We start from the raw sequence: 27,939 nt of genomic DNA on the forward strand, positions 1-27,939 counted from the left end.
AAAGTGAATCCAGAAGTGCCTTTCACCCTGTTACGACTTGATGAACCACTGATACGATTTTGGAAACATTATTTTAAGGTAAAGCATGTAAACCATTAACGAAATAATCGCATATATTGATGTAGGATCCCTCATATTTAAGTTTCTTTGTATAAAAATACCTGCTGATAAATGAGTAAACTCCAACATGTCAAATGTTGATTCTCATTAACTATTAACATCTAATTCATTGCATTTGCTGCAAGAAACAAGACCTTTTCCCCAATAAATGCTCACTATTCCACCAACCGATCCAGATCTGGCCTACGGTCATCTGTTAACATGAATCTGAGAGTTTCAAGATGACATGAAGCTGTGCAACCAGCAAACTTTCTCCCAGAACACCGTTCTGTTCAGCATCAGCCATTTCTGCCTTCGAGGGATTAGAGTGATGTCATCGGCAAGGTCTCAACCCTTTTCGCTGTCATCCTGGCTCAGGTCGCCGTTAAGTCCGAGCGGCGCAGCTTTTGCATGCGCTATAATTCAGACTGTGACTTTGATGATAATAGCACTAATAATGGCCTGACAGTGACGGATGGGTGCAGGCAATTTGGGGGCCCGTGAAGTGACCCCCGGCTCAATCAGAGCACTTCCAGGTTAAATGTGACCCCAGGCAGCCGGCAAATAGGGAGAAGTGCTGAATGGATGAAGGAGAAAAAGAAGAGTGAGAGAGAGAGAGAGAGAGAGAGGTAAAGCACTGAAGTGAGGAACACTCCTCAGGATAATAAGTAATTGCTGCTATGCCATTTCTTTCCCGTTTGGATGCTTCTGGAAGATTCCAAGAGTAGAAACTCTGTCCGCTAACCACAGAGGCAACCACATTCGAATCCCTAGAGCTACACTCGAAATTCTGCCGCGTTGCCAGAACCTTTCGGTTTCACAACCCAAGTCTTTGGCTGCAAACACAGTATTCTTAATCAGTCCAAACACCTCCCCGGGCAGCAGTGGGAATGCTTGGCCAGGCCATGTGTTAGACATTAAACGCAATCAGTGACGGCGTTTTTTGAGTGCTGGAGAGATTGAGAGGAAGGGAGATCCAGGTTGATAAATAGCAGAGCCACTCAAATGCCCGTCTGTTCACGGGGAGTCTGGGTAATCAAACCAAGGCCTGTTTGCTTTATTTATGCCGCACGTCAAAATGAGAGATTTATCGTTATTGCGAGGCAGCTCTTGATTAGTGAGGAGAATGTGGGAAGCTAACCTGGAAAACCTCTACTGGCGTTTAACGTCTTCATGTCGGGATGAGCACAAAGCAAACAATAGATGCATGCTGGTTAAGATGGAGAAGTGACAGGGATTAAGTGATTTTTGTGGCGAATTCAATTCTGGGCACATCATTTTCTCATGGTTACTGTACGAAAATGCTCTCCAACTCTGTTCAAAAAACAACATCTGATTGCCATTCATCCTTTAGTGGTATCATCTGCAGATGGGATTTGACACCAAAGACAACATGAGCTATGGAAATGATTAAGCAAGACCTCCACAGCAAATAGCTTGGTCATGCAGTACTATAATTTCAATTTCCTTCGCAAACAACTGTTTCAATATACGCCTGGACAAACCAAATAAACACTTCTGACGTACTTACGGTTTCTTTAACCTTTTATGGACATTTAACCTTTTATCTTTCCCTGCCAGAAACAAACGGCATGTAAAGAATTAACGTAAGGTTCTTCCCTCTAGGTCAACACCGTTCCTTGCGGTTCCTGTATTTTCCATTAATCCTCCTCCATCTCCCTTAATCATACTGCTGGCCCGGCGACTTGAAAGGCGCCAAGTAACACGCAACCTGTCAGATCCAGCAAGGGAAAAATGAATTAAGTCCAGAGGGTAAAGTTGGGACGGTGAGAAGTGTGAGTGGGCCGGGTATTGAGCCCTGGGGCACCCCGAAAGTCATAACTCAGAGCTTAGGTACCGCGGCCCGCCTGAGGAGTTACCGTCTGCCAATTGATTTAGTGTCATCTGAGGTCTTGGCCGCCTCTTACGATTATGTGCCTTATTAAGTGATTCTCTGAGCATGACAGCTTTAGGATATTAGGTGGTACTTTCTGTGGCCTTTTTCTAAGTACATGAATCGCCTGCTTTTATTAGTCTGAAGGACACTGCTCAATCCAGGTCTGATGGTGTGAAACCTTTCCTATAGTATTGACTATACGGCCAGTTGGAATAAAATACTTACATTTCCCATTAGGCGCAGTCTGTCTTCAGTTTACACTAAGCATCTCTACAACTCTGGTTTTAACATTTTGAGGTCGCAACCCTTTGGACGACAACATTTCTAAAAAACTGAAACACAAATATTTTACTACCAAAGCATGCTATAACACCAAGTGAGCATGTTTCCTTTAGAAGGACATTTCCTCTGGATAGTGTTTATTTTTTTTCACCTTTGTTTGATGGAAAGGTTATGCAAACATATATAAAAGAAAGATTTTTGTTTGATGTGTGTATATCTGTGCCTGTGTGTGGATGATTATGTGTGTGCAAAGAAGCCAAAATTGTGAGTTAAATATTGTCATAGACATTCATTAGCCAAGTGCAACAATTACAGGGGACTTTTGACCAAAGTTACAAATGCAGGGTTATTTTATCAGAAATCACATACACAGAGTTCCCAGAACTCTCCAGGAGAAATCTCTTCATCCTCCATGTTGGATAAAATTCCTGTGCGAGATATGCTGTTTACCATGACTCCATGGCTTCATGCATTACTGGAAATAGACAAAGAGAAACCAAAAAATATTTTGTGTTATGTAATAAGTGTTATGCTGTCAGTAATGGCAATACATATACTGTTCTCCTAAAATATTTCTGGGGTATAATGGTATAACCAAATTTTCTGTACTGTATTTTTTGATGATTTGTGTGATGACAAAGTGAGGATTTGAGTGATTGGACTGGGCACAATGTAGAATTGAACAATTTGCTCCTTTTCAACCCAGGATTCAGAATTTTAATTGTGCTGGCCACACCCTACAGGAAGTCAAACTGGATTGATAGGAACTATTCATTCAAAGTGATTCATACGATAATGCCTTCAGGGAGTGTGCTTCACTTCACAGATCCATATATCAATTTATAAATAATTTACATGTATTATATATTATTTTTTTTTGTGTGTGTGTGTGTGTGTGTGTGTGTGTGTGTGTGTGTGTGTGTGTGTGTGTGTGCAGATAGATGAATATAAATGTAATACTACTGTTTAAATGTTTAAGCCTTTTAAAAGAAATTAATACTTTTTTTCAGCAAGAATGTTGTTCTTTTTAACATTCTAGTCATCAAATAATCCTGGAAAAATGTATTGTGGTTTCAAAAAAAATATTAAGCAGCACAACTGTTTTCAACATTGATAATAAGAAATGTTTTGTGAGCAGCAAATCATCATATCAGAATGATTTCTAAAGTATCATGTCACTGAAGATTGGACTAATGATGCTGAAAAGTCACTATCACCATTACAGGAAAAATGTACATTTGAAAATATATCCAAATACACAACCATTATTTTAAATTGCAATAATAAAACCATCATTGTATTTTGTTTTTACTGTATTTTTTATCAAATTAATGCAGACTTCTTTCAAAAACATTTAACAAAATCTTTGAACAGTAACATATACTATACAGATGAATACATTTCTCTATATATAAATTAAACTGATATCTCTGTCAGACTATAATACTGTCAAACTACAAGACTTCAACCAGTCTTTATCAAACCATCATTAAAAATCTGTCTTCATGAAGTTTCCTTTGTCTTAACAAAACCTTGTATTACCTCCACATTACCTTAAGGATAATCTAGATCTTTACATTCAGCAAGAATGTCAAACACCAAACATGAAACTGTATTACAGCCAATGTGTTAAAGTTATAATCGTTCCACAAAGATAACATTCAATATACGCATTGCTGAGAAATGTTTCCAGGGCAAGGACTCTGAACCTTTAGTCAAGGGTGGTTTTACTGCTGAATCTTTGTGCCAAGAGAGTTCGACAACATGGCATTATATGTGCAATTTATGTCAGGCTTGATTTTATGAGTGTATATGTGTGTGTGTGTGTGTGTGTGTGTGTGTGTGTGTGTGTGTGTGTGTGTGTGTGTGTGTGTGTGTGTGTGTGTGTGTGTGTGTGTGTGTGTGTGTGTGTGTGTGTGTGTGTGTGTGTGTGTGTGTGAAAAAGAGTGTGACAGAGATTGCATTCATATGTATGACCTTCCTCTTTAGAAGCACCGTCAAAGATCACAGTCAGTGTTGACAGAGATATTTCTCCCATGCATTGCAGTGTTGAGGGCTGCTGTCTAAATGCTTACTCACCAGGCGCCGACTGCACAGGCCGCCAGCAGAGCCAGCCAGTGGCCCTGAATGCCCTTTTGCTGACTAGACTCTAGCAGCCAATAAATGGAGCTGTCACTCCTGTCAATCTTGCTTTCTCTGACACAATCGACCTATCACGCCCACACATGCCGTCCTGCCCGCCTCAATTATGTCCCTAAAAGGGCAGCTTTCTCTGACAGCCCTGACGACACACAAAGATGGCCAATCATCTCATTCTCCGCCCTGGGGATTGAAAGAGAGAGAGAGAGAGAGAGAGAGAGAGAGAGAGAGAGAGAGAGAGAGAGAGAGAGAGAGAGAGAGAGAGAGAGAGAGAGAGAGAGAGAGAGAGAGAGAGAGAGAGAGAGAGAGAGAGAGAGAGAGAGAGAGAGAGAGAGAGAGAGAGAGAGAGAGAGAGAGAGAGAGAGAGAGATTGAGAGATTGAGAGAGAGAGAGAGAGAGAGAGAGAGACTCTTAAAATCAGTCTCTTTAATTCATGAAGCCTATAATGAAATTATGTTTTTGAATAAATGTTATCATAAAATCTTTCCTCATATGATGCTTGTGATACCATCACTAAGCGTTCACAAAGCGGTCGATCACTTGACATCTAACCATACTTGAAAACAAACATAAGAATTTCGAAAGTGACTGATGAAGAATTCACACAGCTCTGTACCTTCAGACATCGCAGATTCTTGTGATTTCATGGATAACCTGAAACATGAGGAAAGGCAAGCCAGGAACAAGGCCTCAGAGACTCCTGTCCTGGTCCAACTGTATTTTGGTGCTCTAACGCCCTCTACCGGGTGAAAGGTGGATGCGCAAGTTCTATTTGTAAAATTAATCAATCAATATTTTGAATCCTGCTGATAAAAAGTATTTAATGTGATGTTTATTAATAAAGACAGTGTGTTTAATATATATATATATATATATATATATATATATATATATATATATATATATATATATGACAACTCGTGTATTTATGTATATGAGTGTTACGTGATTCAGAAATACTGTATGTCTATGCTTAATATTTTTGTGGAAACTGTGATTCTTTGATCTTCAATATAGGCTATAAGAACAGCATTAGAGTTAGAAATCGATTGTAAATTATACATTACTTTAGGGTCACTTTTTATCAAGCTATTTAATGCATCCTTGCTAAATAAAAGTAGCCTACTACTTTCTTTCAAAAACATCTAACTGACTTTAACTGAAAAACAATGAATAGTAATAATACCTCCACATGATTGAGCCACTTCTGAGGCTGTGATACTTTGTGGTTGAAGAGAATATGAAGCTTGCAGTTGCCAGCTAGCTGCAGTGCAGATGATAGATGGCCTTTTTTATGCGTAAAAAAGAAAAGTATGCAACAACTGGTTACAAACATGACTGAAACTGCAACAGCTAACAATGTGTCTGTATTTTGATAAGTTAATAAAAACATATAGCCTATTTAATTTGTGTAATAAGATCTAAATTATCTATTTGTTTTATTTTATTTGAGTCATATTATATTATTGGAGTAAATATGATTTGGCTATCAGCCGTTAGACCAACAAATGCTATAGGCTAGCCTACCTTTTAGTTAGGTTGAGTAGCCTAAGTAGCCTACTCAATAAATAGATAATTACATTATTATCCTACCTTTAGAAGGCTAATTCAATACTGACCTATTGTAAAACATTTATTATAATATTTTTCTATGTGGCTGGCTATGTAGCCATATTAACGTTTTTGACACGAATAGGCACGAACTGCAACCCGCGGTGGCTTTCGGCCTGAAAACTTTATCATTTACATCATTTAAACGACCTCGCCTACACTCTCCTCTTGATTACTTTTCTGTTGACTATACACTCTGTGAAACCTCCCCTCTCCACATATATTCAGAGACCTGTCGCCGTGTTTATCCTTCGCGAGGATAAATCGTGTTTTTTCCTATCCCGCGCTTCCATCGCGCGCGTTCTCAATGGCGCGAGGGTTTATTTGTTTAGGAGAGCAGCATTTATTTTCCGCGTGCTCTGTTTGGGCAGATGGCGGGTAGCGCCGGGCCAAGTGGACCCGGGTGTTTATTTGAAATGGGGCGTGCGGCACGCGAGGGTATTGAGGAGCCCCGCGGACCATGTGTTCTCTGTGACGCGGAGTTGGCAGGCGACCTGACGAGAAACAGGAGACAAAATGGCGGGCCATCTCTCAATGAGCTTGGGCCCTTTCATACGGCGTTGATCTGGTTAAAAGCGACTGGCTTCATGGATGGATTCATTTCATGAGATCTCGAGATCCAGCACATCACATAGGCCTAGCTAATATGATTTTAAGGCAACATGACAGTGCTGTGTAATTTGGTACAATATAGGAAAGGACCCTGATAGTTAAAATAACACAGGCCTCCAAAGTATACATCACCATACCATTCAGTTCTTCCAAGAAACGCACGATTAAAATAGTTAATTTCATGTTAGCTGTACGCACTTTCTTTCTTTCAGCAGTTTGAGTGATGATTCATATTCTGCGTTAAAAAGAAAATGGCCAGGAACATGAATGTCATGAGCACTTGATTTATGAATTGTTAGTTATAGCTTGAAAAATAGGTTTTCATCAGCCATTTTACTTCCACTCTCTGGTGTGATTTTGCTAATTTTGTTACCAAATTGTCTTTCCATGTTTATCTTTCTAATACCAGCACTGTGTAAATAGAGCAATTGTAAAATTACTCTGTGGATTAAAAGTGAAATTGTGTGTACATTTGGTAAGGATGAAATACTAGTCTTTTCTGAATGTGTTGAGTTGATAATCTATGTTTTAAACTACAAATATAACAGTAAATGTTTTTTAAACCAAAAATGTTGGAGGTGAAAACACTTTCTTTTGTGTGGAGGGCCCATGATGATTGACAGCACACATTAAATTAGCCACTCCCTATGGGTTTAGCCCTGCCCTTCATTTGAAACGTCATTTTTTAGAGGAACCTATCAGTAAAGAACCAATCCATCAACGTCAGCTCCTTAGCCAATCAGGCAGAGTATGCTAAACAGCTGATAGCCAATCAGGCTCAGTTTATTCACGCTGTCTCCCATATAAGCAGCAACCCCTTGCTGTGCTACATGATTTGACTGAAAATGTGAGTGGGATAACAGTTACATGATTTGAGCTGCTGTTCTGGTGATTGTGGATTTTAACTCCTGCAATGAAAGCAAAGGAATTATTTCAGATTATTGAACTGTGATGATGTGAGGCTTGTCGTTTCTAGCTGATTTAATCTAGCAGTCACACAATATCTAAACATTCAAACACACAGTGCAAGAAACTGGACTATTGACAGAACTGTTATTTTTTGTGTAATAATATACCTACTATATACTCTTTCCATCACCTCAGTTTCTAAAGGGTTAGACTTACAACACCGTGTCTTTCACATTATCTCTTTCTCTCTATACTCACTCCATCACCTTCCAAACAGAGCAGCAGTTACATTTCCCCAAGCATGATGATCTGCCAACATGTGAAATATGAGGAACAGTTCAAAGGTCTCCCCATACAACACAGTCTCACTCCCTACTCGTCAAATGTCTGACGCATGGCCAAGGGAACCTGGCGTCACTTTTTAACGCACTGGGTATACCTTTGGCGTTATTTTTCAACGTGCAGGGTAGTCCTATAGACTTCTATAGAACTCAACAGCGTTGATATTTGACGTCTTGGGTTACCACACCCCAACCCGTTGTCTGCCTTGTATGAGGAGACTACAATAAATATAAATAAAAAGGAATAGGCTCACAAAAAATGATCTATGCCAGGGCGAGTCAAATGGTGGCCCCCAGATCATTTTTATCTGGCCCTCCAACTGGTTTTTGATGTTTAAAAACCCTCGCAATCTGATATCAAAGTACCCTCTGCGCAAAGGTTTAGCGCGTTCATTAGCGGTGAGTTTAACAACGCACATGGTGTACAACCGCATTCAGCGGTGAGTTTAACAACACTCAACTGCAGGTAAAACGGCATTAAAAGGTGAGTTTAACAACACTCAACTGCAGGTAAAACGGCATTAAGAGGTGAGTTTAACAACTCCCGTGGCGTGCAAGTAAGCAGTTTAAGCGTTTTCTTGTCATAGGTAGGACACTGCTTTAACTATAACATGCTGGATAACGTATTTTTATCGGAGGTTTATTGATTTAATAAATATATATAATATGGTACGATTGTGTTCAATTAATCACACAAACGTTTATTTTTTTTTATTTTTTTTTATTAAATCCTCTAAATTAATAACGCTGACGTCACCGTATGGGCGATCCCAAGGTTCATTGCGATTTTCCACTCGGTAAGTAGAAGGGTTAATTAATAGAGATGGATATTATTCTTACATTTACACATCAAAAACTGTTGAATCGGGACAAGAAGTTGTGTTTAGAAACTTTAGATTTGTGAGGTGGCCATTTCTTATGACGATAAATGATAGAAGACATTATACAAATATAGCTTTCTGCACCAAATGTGCAGGCTAGCAAAGTTAGCTAATGTTAATTGAATTCAAGTTCATTTATGTCGCATATAAGTTAATCATCTAAGGTAAAATCATAGGGGAATGTAAGATTTTCAGTATTAAATTTGCCCACAACTATTATCCAACATTATGTTCAGAATGAGGAACGGTGTTGCCAGATTGGTTTGTTTTACAGCCTAATTGTGAAAAATCCACGCAAAATTATATATATAATAAACACCCAAAATAAATCCAGAATTAACAGTACAAATTAATTCATAACTTCTACATTGCGGCATCACAATTTTTCAATATGAAATAAAATAATTCATATGTATAAATAATGTAATAAGTAATGCTGTCATAAATTACTGACTGATTCATATATATATATATATATATATATACATACATATATGTATATATATATATATACATATATGTATATGTGTATATATATATTATATATATATATATATATATATATATATATATATATATATATATATATATATGAATCAGTCAGTAATTATAGTATAAAGTATAAAGTTGCTTCCAAAATTGGTGAATTAGAAAATATGTAACAATGATATAACAAAAATGATCGACTATGCCAATAAGTTGTGTTGTGTTTGTTGATGCTGTCTAAAGTGCACTATAGAAAAAGTGTGTGTGGGTGTGGTGTAGATTTCAGAATGCCTCGAAGGAAGTTCAAGCCTTGCCCCTCCTGCCAAGCACCTAACCAGGTGAGGGAAAGTGGAATAGAGCATCATGTCTAATATTCAAATATGTGGTTTTAATGTTCTACATTTCTCATTATTAGGTCAATTGGACACTAAAGTATGCTCCTACTAAATGACCCTGTATGTATGTACTGTTACAAAACAGTGATAATGTAAGACGTCTGGTTGATATATATTTTGATTGCTTGTTTTGCACCAAACGCCATAGGCAACATTGATTAGAGTAGCCTGGGTGTCTCCTACATCTGCCACTTTCACTGTATAATAATAATAATCCTGTGTCAATCGAGAGACGCATATTCTGAATTGCATTGTGCTTTGTGTGTTCCTTTCTTTCCTTTATACAGCCAAATTAAACTGTATCTTGATTGTACTTCTTCTCTGTGACTGTGGATCTGATGTCTCACTTTGGTATACTTTTACCAACACAGGTGAGCCGCAAAACCTGCAGCTCTTGTTTTGCAGCCATCTCACAGAAAAGCAAAGTAGCGGCCAAAAAAGTGACCCTGGACAGGAAGTGGGGGGAAAGGATCCTGAAAAATAGAAATGCGGGAAGAGTGGTGGACTCTGCCCATATTGCAGTAAGTAGAAATGCTCATATTTCATTAAGCAATATGATTTGTTGTTTGTTTCATTAATATTGTGTGATAAGGCAAGGGCCTCATTTTACAAAAATAAGTTTAATATGTCAGTGAATGAATTTGAGGTAGTCATAGATGGCATTGGTGTAACATTTTATTTTAATTAATTTGTAATTTGCTTGACATGCATGAAATAGACTTTCTTTTTGAAAGGCACTCATGTATATTTGTTTACATATACAACCAGCTACATTGTAATAACCTTGCTTTAGTACCACACGGGTACTTCAGTATGCGTGTTACTGAAGTCTCTGTCTCTGCTAAAGGCAGATCATAACTCATAATCCAGACCCAGAGTCATTATTAAAGACAGTCTTGCATGATTATGTAAGTAGATAACATGCTCCCACCTTGCACTACCACCCCTAGCATGTGAATATTATTGCATCTCACACTTATAGTGCCTTGCGCTGCGTTATTTTTAGAGAAAGTGCATGATGACGTGGCAAAATAACTCAGAACATGCGGGAAAGCCATGCTGTGTGCAACATATGTGTTGGTAAAAGCAAGGCCATATTCCAGGTGTCCTATTTCAAAGCCACAACTTGAAAAAGCATATGGCCATAAAGAGGGAGTCTAATACACTAGAGGGAGTGTATTTTTGTTATCATATTTTTTTTTTTGTGTGTGTCCAATCAATATAATTATTTTTGAAGGGTGTCAGGACTTTTAGTGTTCCCTTTAGAAACCCAGATTGCTAACTACTAGATCACCAGCATCCAGCACAACATTACATGAATATTGGTTATATAAAGCTGGGGTTCTCAAAACTGTTCGTCCCAAGGACCCTTTGTGTGGGAGAAAAAATTCCAAGGACCCCCATAATCAATACAATTAAGCATATGCTTGCTACCGTTTGTATACTTAGATGCCATTTCTATTCTCTGAAGTTGTGTTCGGGTTCACTATTCCGTGTTTTCTAGCTGGTGTGTACTAACTTGGTCTTTAGTCAACTTTGGATTTTAAATCACTTAATGATGTGGCTCATTACATTTATCCACTCAAACATTTATCCACGTTCATCAGCTATCTAAATGGCAAATAAGCCAAGCTAAGCAGCAGGAAGAACGGTTCATCATGTCCTGAGTGAAGTGATTCAAGTGATTCACAACAGATTGACTTGATTAGTCATAATCACAAAAAAGTTAAATGTTAATGTTTTAATTTATTAGTGCATTTATAATCAAGATTTTATATGTAGATTCTAGATCATTACATCGTCATTAATAAGCATTTCTTAACGATAAAGCACAACTTTCATATTCAAAGCAAATCCACTTTGAGAACCACTGGTATAAAGTACATATTTCACGAGTTCACACACTTACATCAATTAAACAGAGTAAAGATTTTTGAAGATGCGTATTTGGCGTGCTGTCAGGGGGAGGACTCCGAGCTCTGGATTTTTGCCCGAATCCAGAGTACTCCAACCCCCCCCTTGTCATAAAAGTGAAAAGCTTTCCTGTAGCTCAGTGGTAAGAGCATTGCATTAACAATGCAAGGTTGTGGGTTCGATCCCAGGGGATTGCACATACCTATGTATAAATGAATAGGATAATGCAATGTAAGTCGCTTTGGATAAAAGCGTCTGCCAAATGCATAAATGTAAATGTAAATGTAAAAGTATTTAGGACTAGAAGTGGGAATAACTAATGTTTGCTGTCTGCATTTATTTATTACAGGTTAAAAAACTAAGTGCATTGGGCTATATACCCATTCTATTTTTCGCCAGGAAGGAAAAGGCCTCTGGAAAGTGGGTGGCCGATGTGGTGACCCATCTGCCACCCACTGAGGATAATCTAAAAATTGTGGCCACCATGAGAAGGGCCTACAATTTTTTATTAATCAAAGAAGGTAGGATTTGTGTAATTTAAGTCATGACGGTTTTAAAGTAGGGTTTTTTATGATGGGGAAATATCGAAAATTAACATACACATACAATATTGTAGGGAACTCCATGACAACATTGCCAGAGCCCCAGCCAGTGGCCCAGCCAGAGGCCCAACCAGAGCCCCAGCCAGTGGCCCAGCCAGAGCCCCAGCCAGAGGCCCAACCAGAGCCCCAGCCAGAGGCCCAACCAGAGCCCCAGCCAGAGGCCCAACCAGAGCCCCAGCCAGTGGCCCAGCCAGAGCCCCAGCCAGTGGCCCAGCCAGAGCCCCAGCCAGAGGCCCAACCAGAGCCCCAGCCAGAGGCCCAACCAGAGCCCCAGCCAGAGGCCCAACCAGAGCCCCAGCCAGAGGCCCAACCAGAGCCCCAGCCAGAGGCCCAACCAGAGCCCCAGCCAGTGGCCCAGCCAGAGCCCCAGCCAGTGGCCCAGCCAGAGGCCCAACCAGAGCCCCAGCCAGTGGCCCAGCCAGAGCCCCAGCCAGAGGCCCAACCAGAGCCCCAGCCAGTGGCCCAGCCAGAGCCCCAGCCAGTGGCCCAGCCAGAGCCCCAGCCAGAGGCCCAACCAGAGCCCCAGCCAGTGGCCCAGCCAGAGCCCCAGCCAGTGGCCCAGCCAGAGCCCCAGCCAGAGGCCCAACCAGATCCCCAGCCAGAGGCCCAGCCCAAGCCCCAGCCAGAGCCCCAGCATCAGGCCGAGCCCCAGCCAGAGGCCCAGCCCAAGCCCCAGCCAGAGCCCCAGCATCAGGCCGAGCCCCAGCCAGAGCCCCAGCCTCAGGCCCAGCCAATACCGCAGCATCAGGCCCAGCCCGAGCCCCAGCCAGAGCCCCAGCCTGTGAAGGAACAACCCCCCCCCAAAAAAAGAAAGTGTAAGTGAACTGTGGTCTTAGCACACTATGTATGAATTTTCCCTTTTTGTAATCATTGTTCATGAAATACATAAATCTTCAGGTAAATTTAAGTACAGTCAATTAGTTAAAGGGTTAGTTCACCCAAAAATGAAAATAATGTCATTAATGACTCACCCTCATGTCGTTCTAAGCCCGTAAGACCATCTTCGGAACACAGTTTAAGATATTTTAGATTTAGTCCGAGAGCTTTCTGTCCCTCCATTGAAAATGTATATACAGTATACTGTCCATGTCCAGAAAGGTAATAAAAACATCATCAAAGTAGTCCATGTGACATCAGTGGGTTAGTTAGAAGTTTTTGAAGCATCGAAAATACTTTTTGGTCCAAAAATAACACAAAATAAGACTTTATTCAGCATTGTATTCTCTCCCGGGTCTGTTGTCAATCTGCGTTCAGGATTCCGCAGTGACGCTGCTGGCGTAAGGCGCTGATGACGTGTTATCTGGTGCGCCCGAGCTTCGTTTACAGTCTGAGGAAGACGCACGCTATATTCAAGCTATTCTACATTGTTTGCGTGGATATAATTTTTTTAATGGTGCGTAAATGTGCATGTCGCGGATGAGACTTTTACTGCGTGCGTTTCCCTCAGTCTATAAATGAAGCTCGGGCGCACCATATAACACGTCATCAGCGTCTTACGCCATCAGCGTAACTGTGAAGGATTGACAACAGACCCGGGAGAGAATACAATGCTGAATGTTTTGGACCAAAAAAAACTAACCCACTGATGTCACATGGACTACTTTGATGATGTTTTTATTACCTGTCTGGAAATGGACAGTATACTGTATATACATTTTCAATGGAGGGACAGAAAGCTCTCGGACTAAATCTAAAATATCTTAAACTGTGTTCCGAAGATGAACGGAGGTCTTACGGGCTTAGAACGACATGAGGGTGAGTCATTAATGACATTATTTTCATTTTTGGGTGAACTAACCCTTTAATAGCGAGTCGTTTTCAGTGGCCAGTCTGATACACAAAGGAGTTTGTCCTCGCATACATACATTTCAATACTGAACACACACTCTAGGAGTAAAGCAATGAGCAATACACACTTGAGGAGAGATGAATACACACACACACACACATACATCAGTGGGCAGTCATCAGTCCCACCCCCACCCCCACCACTGACGTTTTCAAAGTTCAAGGACAATGGTTAATGTTGTTCCCCAGGTTTTTATGTATTAATGTTTTGGTTCCCCAAAGAATTTGTCAAAGGGGGGGTGAAATGCCATTTCATGCATACTGAGTTTTTTACACTGTTAAAGAGTTGGATTCCCATGCTAAACATGGACAAAGTTTCAAAAATTAAGTTGTATGTTTGATGGAGTATTTCTGTGCCAAAAATACTCCATCCGGGTTTGTCACAAGTTTCGGAAAGTTTTTTTTGAGTATGGGCGTGTGTGACGTCAGATGCGGCGGAATCTCCTTATACGGGTCCTTAGGGCACTTCTCCCGGAAGGGCGCGCGCGCACCCGTAGACCAGAGCGAAAGCAGTACGCCCATCAAAGCGCTGTGCTCGGCTTTGCTGACATTGTCATTAATTTTTAATTATATGATGAGATAGGGACTATCTTGACTACTTTCATTTAAAGGTTTTGGACATTTATGGTTCATTCATTTGTCTTTTTTTGTCATTTAAGGTTGCCGGAAATGTAGTAGGCAAAAAGTTTTTAAATATGACTCCATAACAGGAAGAAGGATAAATGAGGTAAGACATATATTTTTCATTAGGCTCTGATCATCTCTCCATTGTCTGTGGCTCATCTGGCATTTCACATATCACAAAATACTGACCATTTAAGCAAGTGGTAATTTGAGTCCAATTATGTTCAACTGAAGGCCAAGTTCAAAACCTGATTATATGTTTGTGTCTTTCTGTAGGGGCAAGCAGAAGTAAGGGTGAACTGGTTACCTTGCTCTGCATGGTAAGTACTGCTTTATATTGGTTTATATTGCCTTCATACATGTTCTTTCTGTTTCCACTTTTAACCATCTCATAGGTGGTGGATAAAGGTTGGAATGTATATTGTAGCACACACAACTTTAAATGTACAGGTGGGTCTCAAAGTGTTGCAACCAACAAGCACAGCGTTGAGAGAATTATCATGTCCACTAGGTTTTAAGTCCAGAGTCAATGCAGCCTTCTTCCTGGAGATTTTAGAGCATGGTTCTGCTGACGGGCTTTATGTACATGCTGATTTCCTTTTCCAGCAGGACTCTGCCTCTGCCACAGTGCCAAAACTGCTAGTAACTGGTTTACTTAGCATGGTATTGCTGTGCTTAACTCATCTCACCTGAACCCCATAGAGAGGACAATGATAGACTACAAACCCAACATTACAGACAACCTCAAGGTCGCTATCAAACCAACCTGGGCTTCCATAACACCTCAGCAATGCCATACACTGATGGCCTCCATACCACACCACACTGATGCAGTAATGTGTGCAAAAGCAGCCAGACCAAGTATATGCATGTATGCATTAACAATTTTTGATAAGTCAGATTTGTATATTTATTTTTAAAAGGTCGACATTTCTGTATTCCTCTTTATTCTAATATTTTGAGTTGATGATTTTTGGTTTTCATGAGCTGTAAGCTGTAATCATCAAGATTAAAACAACAAAAATTGCTTGAAATATTGCACAATATTGTAATTTTGGAGATCCACCTGTATATTAATTACACTGTTGGTTACACTATTGGTATAGGATGGATTAAATGCAGTGTCAAATATTGTCTACAGGATTTAGCCACTTGCTCTTTTCAGTACCATGCATAATTGCCCCTGTGTGATTCTATGTAGGAAGTAGACATTCACTGATATACATACATTAGTATCGGCCAAGATCATCCTTGTTTATCGATGAGAGTGGCTGATGTTTATCTGTTACAATGCATCAAGCACTATATATGTATAGGTTTGTATAAAAACAATTAAATACAAGACCGTACAATATTTTTTGAAAATATTTATGCTGTGAAACTTATGTTAAAATGGCTCCTCTGTTTTTCACTGCTCTAATGTGATTTTTTTGTTTTTTGTTTTTTTGTTACTGATAGTGGAAAAATCTGGGAGGCGACATGGGAGCCGGCATGCCAGTTCCCACCAGGTGCCAACCATGTGTGACGTCACCCATTGGTCTATAATTCAATATGAGTTAAATACCTGCTATGAGTTGTCGAGTTCGCCGTTACGGGCACAGCCATCCTGGTTGCGGATGTGATGATTTTAGACGAGGAGGAGCTACGTTACGTTACACACTTTCAATGGTTTCCACCCTTAACATGCTGTCATGCTGTTTTTTTGTCTTTATTATTATTGATTTTTGTTAAAAGCTGTGTTCAAATAAATCAAAGTATAACTATATTTCTGTTTATGTCTTTCCATTCAACATGTGGGTTAGCCAATCAGCTGAAATTGTCAACGCGTCAAATGATATATTGCAATATGATGCACCAAGTATGTAGGGAGGTGGAACATGTTTTCATTCATATTAATTGACACCATTAAGAGAAAGTTGATTCCACCAGCTAAACCATACACTTTCTGTATAAAGGGTAGCTGAGGTAGGCAGGGGTAGATAAATGAACAGGCTTACCAGGACCAGAGGTCATGAGGGTCCAGAAGCCTCTAAAATTTTGAAAGCATGGTTTCTAATTCAGGAAGGTTTATAAAGGCTTTTTAAAAAGGCTCCTAAAGGCAAGGCACATGAAACCCTGGCTGCTGCACTGTGGCCTTCCATTGACTTAGACGCACTGAATGTGTGTGTGCAAGTCTACCCCCGGATGGGTAAAAAGCAGAAGACAATAATATTTTTTTTTTTACTTTTAATGTTATTATTTCAGTCTAAATGGGCCAGGGAAGTCAGGTTTCTTTGTTGTTTATTTATATTTTTAAAACTATAACCTCACATCTATCAATATTTATTTAGATGTTATCATGGTAGGCTATTCATTTCTTTATTTTAATAATATTATTTCGGTCTTATTACCGGTGAAATATTACAGTATGCTGTAGTGTAATACAGAACATTACGATATGATCCGAGCAAGACGATTTCAAAGCCCATATCCCACATAATCGGACAGTGATCAGGTGGTCTTTAACGCCAGTATCGCTTCAATGTACATATATATATATAGGCTAATCATTGGTTTTGTCACCAGCAACACGTTTTTTTTATTTTTTTTATTGAAGGCAACAATGGGTACAACGTGTAAAACCATCAATATACAATCAAACATTTATACAGACATACCATACCAGAGACAAAGAACAAAACAAACAAAATAAGAACACAATAAAAACAAAACAAAAAACCATACATACTAAATAAAAATGAAAAAAATAAAATAAGAATATTAAGAGGATTCGGGAAATAGGTCTCACCAGCAAGTGCAACCATAGAGTGCAACACGTTGCTCAGCTTTGTTCCAGTAAGTGACGTAGTATGTGCTGCTCGGCGGGAACATATATTAACTACAAGTGCACACGCTTTTTAACAGCTTCTGTGGCGCGTCTCTTAGGGAGTTGTAGTTTTAAAGTATATTGTTATATTTCTCATAATTAGAAGTTAAAAGTGTAAAATTTTGGAAATACCCTGCGTTTTTTTGGGATGGGGAACACACTGGTGTCATCAGATTTTAAAAATATAATCGTTAAATAGGTGAAAATAGCTTATTACCATATTTGACAGTGCTTACAATGGGTAAACTTTGGTGACCATATCTACATGGCAGCAGAGGCACAGAGCATTCTATAACTGCTGTTCTTATGTGTTTAGCACCTTCTGTTGCTAAATGACAAGCCTTCAAAGATGGACTGGGTTCAAGGTTCAGAGGTCAATATTTCAAAGCAGGAGTAATGTATCCTCTTCAGACTGACATATGTTACTCTCCAGGTTGATACCTTTCCAACGATGTGTTTGCTATAGTCCTACGACAACGTTTAAATTTTTACATATCATGGTTTGCAGATGATGCACTTTGGGCGATAGCCTCCTTTATTCTCCCCAGAGGGATATCTGCCTTGAGTTCAAATGCTTCACACAAAACACTTGACATATTGTTTTATCATACAGCTGACATATACTTGCAATAAAAAACAACATAAACAAAGTGATATGTAGTCAGACTGAAGCACATCACACAGCAACAATCTATTGCTCATCTTTCACAAACAGTGACAAGGGCAACACACAACTATTTGAAATTGTATCATGAAGCTATTGCACAACCAGCCTCAAACAACATTATTCAAAGTTTTAATTGAGGTAGGTCCAAATAGGCCTATAGTTTAGAAATGTTAAGTTTAGATTGGGGTACCCATATCTTCTGCCAGAGGATAAGAGCCCATACTTGGTATGGAGAATAAAGATGGATCAGACCACATTCTTTATGCTTGCCTGGAGAGACTGGTTTCTATTCCTCTCCACAACCTTCTTGACAGTCATATTAAAATACTCTGTAATGCAGCATTGTATAACATAAACCCTCTGATTCACCGTGAGTGTTTGCTCTAAATGATAACACCCACTTTCAACACGGGCCTTCCAGCCAAAGGTATTGTTCATATACACACCAAGGTGCCTATAGGAGCAGAGCTGATGCATTGGTTCATTATTTATGACCTCTGATACCTTCTGACCCATGTCACGACCCTTTCATCAGCTTGTGAAATGGTTGAATGAGATGTGTGAGTTATGTCTGTGTGCAGTAGGCTGAGGAAGCAGTGTGCCAAAAATGCCCAAACACATGTTGTATATGTACACTAACCCTAACCCATAAATTGATATTTCCAAAAAAGTAATTCATTTAAAACAACTAATAATGCAAAGTGATTTTAGTGATTTCAAAGTCCCACACATACATTTGCTCATGTTTTTTACCCTTTAGTCTCCGCTATTAACATTTATCAACCACAAAATTAGAAAATTGCCTTTTTTAAAATAAATATGAATGGAAAATAATAATAAAAACGCTTCTCTTTGTATAGTTTATTTTTTGTTTTTCACAACAGTACAAGTTAAAACAAATGCAAATTAATCAAACAAGCCATTAGGCTGTATTTTTAAACACTTAACTATAGTTTTTTTATATAGTATATTATAAGGCAAATCAAAGTGCTTAGATCAGGAAATGTAGTTATTAAAGGGATACTTCACTTTAAAATGAAAATTTTGTCATCATCACTCACCCTCAAGTTGTTTCAAACCTGTATGAATTTATTTCTTCTGCTGAACACAAAGGGAGATATTTTGAAGAATGTCAGTAACCAAACAGTAGTCTGTACCCATTGACTGCCATAGTATTTTTTTTTTTACATACTAGGGAAGTCAATGGGACCAGTTAACTGTTTGGTTACCGACATTCTTCAAAATATTTTCCTTAGCGTTCAACAGAAGAAAGAAATTCATACAGGTTTGAAACAACTTGAGGGAGAGTAAATGATGACAGATTTTTCATTTTAAAGTGAACTATCCCTTTCAGAGACCATCTTTAGCAGGTGAGTAGATTTAAGAGTCCAAATTCAGAAAAAATGGGTTTGTGTGTCCATATTAAACTGTCGAAAAACTCAGATTTGCACAGCAGATGACATCAGTGGAATTATGTTTATTATTATTATTACAATACACATTTACACGGGAACATATGGAGGTTTTAATGGTCAATAACTGACAATAACTTAAGAACTTCATATACACGTGACTAGCATTCCTTAGCAATATCTGTTGAAGATCAAGGAAAATCCAATTTGTCCAATACACTCTTCAAAACATTTAATTATGAACAAAAAAATCAAATGTAACATTAGGACATGTCCCACCTTCCTGCAAACTTTTCTGCACATAGTTTTGTTCTACCATAAACAGAAGAGGACTATTGGAAAAACAGTTACTTAAATTAATTTCAGTTTGTATAACTACATTATTGTTGTAATGTCACATGTAGATATGATAATTACTATTATTCAAGCATATCTGACTTACAAACAGTGTTTTCATGTTGATTTGACCGTGGTGGTCCCCCACAGCAACATTTCTGCCCCCCACGGAATCAAAAATAGGGCTGCATTGTTAGAGTGCATGTCGGAGAATAGCGCGGACACACGCTTCACACCGCGAGCGGGCACGCGCGTCACTCGGCAGAAATAGGGAGAAAGAAAAAAGAGACGCTGTCCGGATGATAAGCCAGTTGAGATTGTGTGTGTACTTCCTTGAGAACCGCAAGTCATTTAACTTATGTTGTCAGTTCATTTAAGCCTGGTCTTGCAAATTTAAGTTAACTGGTGATTTTTTTGGACCTGCCCCCACTGCTAAAAAACTAAAAAGGAAACACTGACAAATAGTGTTGTCAAAAGTACCGACTTCGGTACCAAGTCGGTACTGAAATTAAAAAAATGTGACGCTTTGAGCGCTGTTGAGCGTAATCATAAACACCTCTGATTGGCCATTGTGTTCAGCTCATCGGATATGTCTGTGATTGGCTACAATGATCAACGCACGGGAGCGTTTGAGAGCACACGGAAGTGTTTGAAAGTGTTTTGAAAGCAAAAGCAGGCGTCTATCAGCGCCAGTGGATCGATCCGCTGATAGACGCCTGCTTTCAAACGCTCCCGTGTGTATCTGTGTAATCGCTCGCTGAAGAGCGTTATTGATGTATATTTACAACATGTTTTTGAAGCCCTGATCATTGTAGCCAATCACAGACATATTTGATGAGCACGTGACAATGGCCGGCCATTCCGAGGTGTTAACGATTCCGCTCAACAGCGCTCAAAGCGTCACATTTTTTAAATTTCAGTACCGACTTGGTACCGAAGTCGGTACTTTTGACATCACTACTGACAAATATAAGAAATCAAAACAAAAGTGAGTTAATGCTCATTTCTCACTTTGAGAGCTCCTTAAACTCAAACTCAGTTGTCTGACAGTTCAGAATCACTGTCGTATCCATCCCAATCATTCTGGAAGTCCATACTTGTTCCAGTCAAAACTTGAGAATAACAGTCTCTTGCATGCTTCATCATTCTGGTGACTTCTTGCTTCTTTCTCAAAGTTAAGCTGAGGAAACCCTTGATCCCTTCTTCATTTAGAGCCCACAGCTCACCTTATGGGAGTACAACAAAAAATTATCAGAAAAAAATTACAATGTACAGTATAGTATTACAACACATTACTTAAATACGTACTTTCCAATGCCTCACTGGAAAGCTGGCATGACATCTCCTTGAGTGTGTCTGCACGAGTGGAAAGAGATTTCCAATGCTTTGCCATCTCAGACAGAACAATCTTCTTCTCCTCTTCAAGTCTCCTTATTGCCATCACAACATCAAATGCCTTCCTCTTGGTTTTCAAATCTACAGCGTCTGGGATACAGTTTTGGAAAATAAGTCAATTGTAAGTATGATTATTTTTCAAAGAATTTCTGAGATAATCTGGGATAAGGCATAATTGGTTTTGTGCTACTATGTGAATCAAACAAAATTGTCAACAGATTTGTGTACATACCACCATGTGAAAGTTGCCATGGCCAAACTGTCTCGTCAGAGAGAATGCTGTCAAAGATGATTCTTTCTGTATCTGGAACCATACTGTTGTACTTTTCAACAACAGAGCTAAGAATGGCCTTATCCTCTCTGATTTTGCGCCGAATCCGGGCCCGACCTTTGCTGCCATCTGTGTCTTTGTAAAGGCGCTGGGATCTTCTTTTAATGCTGGCCACCAGCACCTCCATTCTACTGGTCACCGCGTCAAGATCGGCATTATTTTTGGATGTTGTTGCTGAGAAGAAAAGAAGTGTAAACATTTCACTTACATTTTCATGGCAGTAAATGAAATGAGCTAAGTCTCAATGTAACACAGAACGCCACAGGGAAGTCATAAGGATTATCCCTCTTTGCTTCTTTTTTTTTTCTTTATAAAAAAAAAGCTCCTGGAGGAAGGACAGGTGAGTCTCTCAATAATAATTTCATATTTCTTAGCGTGTATAGGAAGTATGTAACAGGGTACCAAAGAAAATGACAACGTAGCCAAGATGGGATCTGCTAACTGCGAGAAATGTCCAATGTTCCAACTTTTGGACTGTGCACCATTCAGGTACTTTCAGGGCACTTTGTTTTGACATGATTTCCAGTGTGCATTCACTACATACTAAAGTTTTGCATTTTAATTGCATAAGTATATGACCAAGAAAACAGTGTAAGTATGATTTAATTTTAAAACAGTAATTACTTGTCTCCCATTATTCTGCAGAACTGAGACATTGAAGTAATAGTATAACTCTCACCTTCTGCCCACTCCTTAATATCAGTGACCCAGCCCTCAACTTCATCCTGTGTCACTGCCAGCTGGATTCTCATGCTTTCCAGGTCCTGAAGTTGGCTTTCCAGGCGTTTTGTGGCCTTCAAATAACAAAGAAAGAAAACAAAAGTAATACCTACAAAAATATCCAATAGAAGGTATTTACAATATAAGAAAATAACGATACTCATCTCTACCTTCTGATATCGGCAGGCAAGTGAAGTAGCCAAGTTATTAAACTTTTGCTGATTCCAGCGCATGGCCATCAGTGTAAGCATGTCTGTACGTCCTGCAAAAAATAAAATAAAAATACACAAATCTGTGTTGTACCACATGTCCCTCACTGGCTACAATTTTCGTGTAACACTTTCAATCTAAGTAGTGCAGTGTGTGGTTAATTACCTGCTTTGGACATGTGCTTCGTGGTCACAGCAATCCTAGAGAGGAAGGCGTTACACTGCTCAACCTCCTCCCCAAGTGTCAATCCAGCCCCTTGTTGGTAAGCTCCACTCCATTTAACCTATTAAAGAAAATACTTAAAAGCTTGCAACATACCTTTGCAGGTGTTTAGGGTTTAATGTTTTCTTACCTCGCATTTAAAATCATGGGCTTTGGCATGAAACACTGAGAGGAATGGTTTCATGCTAAGGAGGTGCTGGAGCTCTGGGCAGCTTTTTGCCACTTTGTTGAGGTAGGGCCAGTACTTGCAGGTTACATCCATTGCAAAAAAGCTTATTGGCTTATTTGCCAGCTTGTTCTGCAGGTAGAGGGGATAAGCATAGATTTCTCCCCTGAACATGTTGAGAGCGCCGAGAAAAACTCCATGTCGACAGACTGCAAGCTCAAGTCCCTCCTCATCAATTTTACTTGAGGATCTCTGAGACGTTTCCCTGGCAGCTGACCACTCCCCTCCACAGACACCTCTTCCAGAGACCTACAACATGGAAAAAGGTTGATATAAATAGTCAGGACTCACCCAAACAATGTCAACTGTAAGATGTTATTGGTGGTGTTTTTAGGAATATTATACAACAAGTTTACATGGTTGGTGGTAGAATGAATGTAATCCACAAATCTCTCTACTTCATCATCTTTTGCAATGAAGATGCCATCAAATAAGGCTTGTTCTTCAGATCTAAATGAAAGAAAGGTACACATTGACCTTCAATATGACACAGCAAAGGTTACTTTAACAACACTGCAAATTACACACATTTTGTAAGTACCTTGCTGCATTCTTAAAGCGGTAATGCTTGCGATTTCCGTCCACAGAAACAGCAAGCATGTCTGGGGTGCACGCAGGACAGACAAAATGCTCCTCCTTGCAGATCTTATCCACCTCAAATCTAACAGCCTCCCACTCCAAAAAGCTTTTTCTGAAGCTGTCTGCTGTGATCTTCCCAGTCTGTTTCAGAACAGTAAAACATGTCAACATAATTCACAGTTAAGTTAACTAAAGTTAATAAGGTCAAAGGTGACGCCAAATCCTCCAGCATCGAGACTCCACAGGCAGCCGCTCAGCCCAGTGCATCATTGGAAATCTTTTGGCTCTTTGTATGTCACAGACAGAAAACATCACAACCAAAGTCCCAAATAAAAATAAGACAAGTTTCACAGCAAACTCAACTCCCACAGCAAACTTAACCAACCATGTCTTTATGGACCTATTTGCTTTTTTCTGAATGCAAACTGCATGACTAGGATGGATGTGACAAGGACATCAATACTTGATCTTATACACAGGTCTAATGTTTTGAGTGATTGAGTTGATAAATTGTTCCAATACTTTTGTACATGTAGTGTACGAATTTAGATTTTTTACTGAGCGGTAGTTTTTACACAAAGACTTTGAATCTTATATGATGTTCTATCAATGTATTGAGTATAGCTGAATCACTGTTTTTTGATATCATCAACATGCTCCAATTATAATAATCAAAGTTATGATAATGTCACCATAGTCATTCTGCGATACACGTCAACACTAGTACTAGTTGTTAGTGATTCCCACCACTAATACTCACACGGCCAAAGCGGACAGTTCGTTGATCAAGCATTCTTAAAAATGCTTGGCAAGACAGTCCTGGTGCTGCCATCTTCAACTCTTCATATGAACAAAACACATCTGTAGCGTACACCGTAGAAAAGTGAAGGGTAGCAGGCCAGTAGTCATTACGGACCAAGTCATCCACTCCAGCGCTCCAAGTGGCTTTGCATGCCTCGCATTTCATCTCAGGCATACTGAGATCATATCGTCCTGGAAAAATCAAGAACACATTGTATTATGCACAACTCTGACTATGCATTGGGAACTAGAGGTCCCTGCCGCATGTCCCGACACAAAAGACTGCAGCGCGGGACAGGTTTTAAAAGCTCTATGCAGGACTGGCCGGGATGAGAGATGTGTTTGCTGGTGCAGGAGGAACAGATGATTCACTGCACTTCCGCAAATGAAATGTGTGTAAAACAACATATACAAATGAGAAAGTAATGTATGTAATTATAGTTTGAATAGAAATAGATCAGGACACATTTACAAAGCCATTAGCACAGCCTTGTTTTTTTTTATTCAATGAAAAGTGGCAGAAAGCGAGTGGGAGAGCCCTATGGGGAGGAATCAGGTTAAAGTCCAACCCAGCTCCCTATGGTCACTTTGCCCACAATGTGATATGGACGCTACAGCCACTTGATCTGGAATGTTTATTCTTACCATTCATTGTAACCACAGCAACAACTTTTCCTGTGTTGATACTCAACGATCCCGGAGAACAACTACATATTTTCTCGGGCATCTCCAACGGCACAATACACACTGAAAGACACATCATATGCAGGGATTAAAGACATGCATCATCCTATGTACTAACTGGGAAGTATTCCATAATCATCAATGATTTGAAAAATCAATGATTTGAAAAGCTTTAAAGATAAAAGGTCATTAAGTGTGTTTCAGAGAAAGTACTCAAAAGATTCCTGTGAAACCCATTATACTGTGAAGTTATTTAAATAAACTGAGAATGGGACTAGGGCTGCACAATATATAATTGCGCTTTTTCTGACAGATACCATTACCATTTTTGATTGATTACCGTAATAGAGTTACATGATTACCATTTCCAATACGATTTTTGAATGTGAATGATTTGATTCAGTTCAATATTCCAAATGTCTCTTTAATTTGTGCCACCTCTGATAGGTAAGCACGGCCATTGTAAAAGAAGACTAACATCCACTGACCGACTGAAGTACACCAATCAGAATTTTTGTACTCTTCACGCACTCCCACCAACCAGAAGTTGCACAGTCAATGAGGATGATGTGAATATAAAAGTAAAATGTCACAAATGTACCTATGCATGATTATTTGCAGATTTTACCATTAGGGAGTTGCGTTGGATCATATTGCAATTGCAATAATTGTGCAGCCCTAAATGCGACACTCAAAAAAAAAGAAAAAAGAAGGAAATACAGCTTACCACACTGGGAAAGAGCCCTTTCCACGACACAGGTTGTTGGAGGCAATGGCTGAAAGAATCCAGCTATTGTTGCATCCCTGTTGTGGAACACGTGGTTTCGGTGTATACTGACATCACAATCAGCACAGAAGAATGGTTGTGGTCGGCAGTCACGACAACGGACAGCAGCTGGACTGCTGCCACATTGTTGGCAGATCGGAGTTGTCGCATTTTGTTGTGCCACCATGGTATTCACCAGACAGGGTCTCTCTTTCTCCCATCTCTCTGAGAGGAGACTTTTTCGAGTAGACCAGTCTGAGGAAGCTCGTGGTGGTGCGGGTGCCATTTCCTGATCATCCAAGTCATCACCCTGTGAGTGGTTTAGCTCTTCAAGGAAAGTCTCTGTTAAAATAGTACATCATATTTAAAAACAATTTTTTACACTATCAAAGTGTGCAACATGGATGTTGTAGGTTATTCTGTCGCAAAAACATGTAATTTACATTGTAATTATTAGAATCTATAAACATAATGCACTAATAGAGACAAAATAAAGAACATACCAACAGTGTCAGGAGGACAGTAGTTGGTTATCTCAACGCTGCTGTCCAACATCCTAGTAAGAGCACCAGTCTTACGACTGTAGGTAGCTGTAGCAGAAAATAAAACCTAAATCAACCTTTACAGCATTACAATTACATAGATTTTGACAAGCTCATTTTATTCCACATGATACAAACTCGTATTGGCCCAATTTTGTTGTCTATACCACTTTGGATGAGTATGTAATAAAAACCTCATATCTCATACCAGACTGTCCAGACACATTACTGAATCATGTATTCAATCCCAAGTTGTAAAACAATCTATATCTTTGTTTTAGATATGTGAAAAATCACAGGAGTTCTCCTTTAAGTAATGAGTGAAAAAAGAAAACTGACCCGTTTGGTTTCGGGATGATCTTGGTCTGTCATAGACAACATTTCCTTCACTGTCTCTCTTCAGCCACCTGACAGGTTGATGGCTGGTGGATGGTGGAGCCTTCTGGACAGGTTGATGGCTGGTGGATGGTCCTGCCTCCTGTTCTCCCGGCATCTTATTAATGAAATCGTCCAAGATCTGGAGTTCATAATTTAATTTAGAATGTTCAACAAGCTCATCAAGCTCATTAAGGACCTGTTCCAAATTGGAATAGTCACTCATGATGAACAAGGACAAACAAGACAACACTAAAGGGATAGGGAGGAAGAGCAAAAGAGCAAGAACAACAGAGAACCAGACGGACTGACAACAATTAACTAGACAAACGTGGCTCTTAAAAGTGCCTTTGTTTTTGCTTTGTAACGAAGCTGAAGTTTTAAAGTAAATGATGAAGGGACTAGGGAACCTGTTGAGAGAAGGGAAAGAATATAAATTCAGATTTTAAGATCATGCTACATACAACTACATAAATACTGAATAACTGAAAGGTTTAAGAACTTGAGAAAATGTTGGTCTAGTTTGCCCATGCTTTGGGATGTGGTGGGGAGGTCTGTGGGTGCTTATAGTAAATATTAGGCCAGAATACTGTAGGGCTGGGTGTTGCCTGCAAACTCACAATACAATATCTCACTAGGTATGGACTGATCTTGACACTCATGGCTGATATTGATACCAACCATTCAAAATGCCAATTTGGCTGATAAAGCTAACACTTATGTCTCATAAAAATCTAACATGCCCCTATGATTTTACCTTACATGATCATATGCGACAAAAATGAACTTGAATTCAATTAACATTAGCTAACTTTGCTAGCCTGCACATTTGGTGCAGAAAGCTATATTTGTATAATGTCTTCTATCATTTATCGTCATAAGAAATGGCCACCTTACAAATCTAAAGTTTCTAAACACAACTTATTGTCCCGATTTAACAGTTTTTGATGTGTAAATGTAAGAATAATATCCATCTCTATTAATTAACCCTTCTACTTACCGAGTGGAAAATCGCAATGGACCTTGGGATCGCCCATACGGTGACGTCAGCGTTATTAATTTAGAGGATTTAATAATAAAAAATAATAAAAAATAAACGTTTGTGTGATTAATTGAACACAATCGTAGCATATTATATATATTTATTAAAATCAATAAACCTCCGAT

General features: G+C 39.3%; 2 protein-coding genes and 1 long non-coding RNA gene across 8 annotated transcripts; 1 reads left to right on the forward strand and 2 right to left on the reverse strand.

Annotated features, from left to right (window-relative positions):
• Nucleotides 1–2,579: 2,579 nt before the first annotated feature.
• LOC307006508 lies at nucleotides 2,580–5,704 on the reverse strand. The gene is made up of 4 exons (XR_013799473.1): nucleotides 5,604–5,704; nucleotides 5,034–5,156; nucleotides 4,358–4,600; nucleotides 2,580–2,753 (listed from the first exon to the last, which is right to left on the reverse strand). It is a non-coding gene; the product is annotated as an uncharacterized lncRNA (long non-coding RNA).
• Nucleotides 5,705–9,367: 3,663 nt separating this feature from the next.
• Nucleotides 9,368–16,404, forward strand: LOC307005842 (uncharacterized protein). 5 transcript variants are annotated; one of them, XR_013799339.1, is made up of 8 exons: nucleotides 9,368–9,595; nucleotides 10,024–10,173; nucleotides 11,916–12,087; nucleotides 12,183–12,983; nucleotides 14,676–14,743; nucleotides 14,917–14,960; nucleotides 15,247–15,511; nucleotides 16,099–16,236. XR_013799339.1 is itself a non-coding variant. In XM_079626334.1 (7 exons), the coding sequence occupies exons 1-7, from the start codon at nucleotides 9,488–9,490 to the stop codon at nucleotides 16,163–16,165; spliced, it is 1,410 nt and encodes a 469-aa protein (XP_079482460.1). In that variant the 5' UTR covers nucleotides 9,368–9,487; the 3' UTR covers nucleotides 16,166–16,404. The 5 variants fall into 5 exon arrangements, 2 of the variants coding, with proteins under 2 accessions (XP_079482460.1, XP_079482461.1); XR_013799340.1 differs by having other exon boundaries at nucleotides 15,247–15,389; XR_013799341.1 differs by having other exon boundaries at nucleotides 15,250–15,511.
• A 3,227-nt stretch (nucleotides 16,405–19,631) lies between these two features.
• Nucleotides 19,632–27,577, reverse strand: LOC307011100 (uncharacterized protein). Of its 2 annotated transcripts, XR_013800351.1 has the most exons (15): nucleotides 26,737–27,577; nucleotides 26,359–26,445; nucleotides 25,817–26,197; nucleotides 25,051–25,152; nucleotides 24,365–24,597; nucleotides 23,567–23,745; nucleotides 23,382–23,475; nucleotides 22,930–23,274; nucleotides 22,743–22,860; nucleotides 22,538–22,629; nucleotides 22,327–22,441; nucleotides 21,549–21,821; nucleotides 21,230–21,406; nucleotides 20,883–21,147; nucleotides 19,632–20,375 (listed from the first exon to the last, which is right to left on the reverse strand). XR_013800351.1 is itself a non-coding variant. In XM_079636431.1 (14 exons), the coding sequence occupies exons 1-14, from the start codon at nucleotides 26,996–26,998 to the stop codon at nucleotides 20,957–20,959; spliced, it is 2,649 nt and encodes an 882-aa protein (XP_079492557.1). In that variant the 5' UTR covers nucleotides 26,999–27,133; the 3' UTR covers nucleotides 20,840–20,956. The 2 variants fall into 2 exon arrangements, 1 of the variants encoding a protein (XP_079492557.1); XM_079636431.1 differs by lacking the exon at nucleotides 19,632–20,375 and having other exon boundaries at nucleotides 20,840–21,147; nucleotides 26,737–27,133.
• Nucleotides 27,578–27,939: the final 362 nt, after the last annotated feature.

The sequence above is a fragment of the Phoxinus phoxinus genome (assembly GCF_949152265.1).
Source record: "Phoxinus phoxinus genome assembly, chromosome: 1".
Classification (NCBI taxonomy): Eukaryota; Metazoa; Chordata; class Actinopteri; order Cypriniformes; family Leuciscidae; genus Phoxinus; species Phoxinus phoxinus.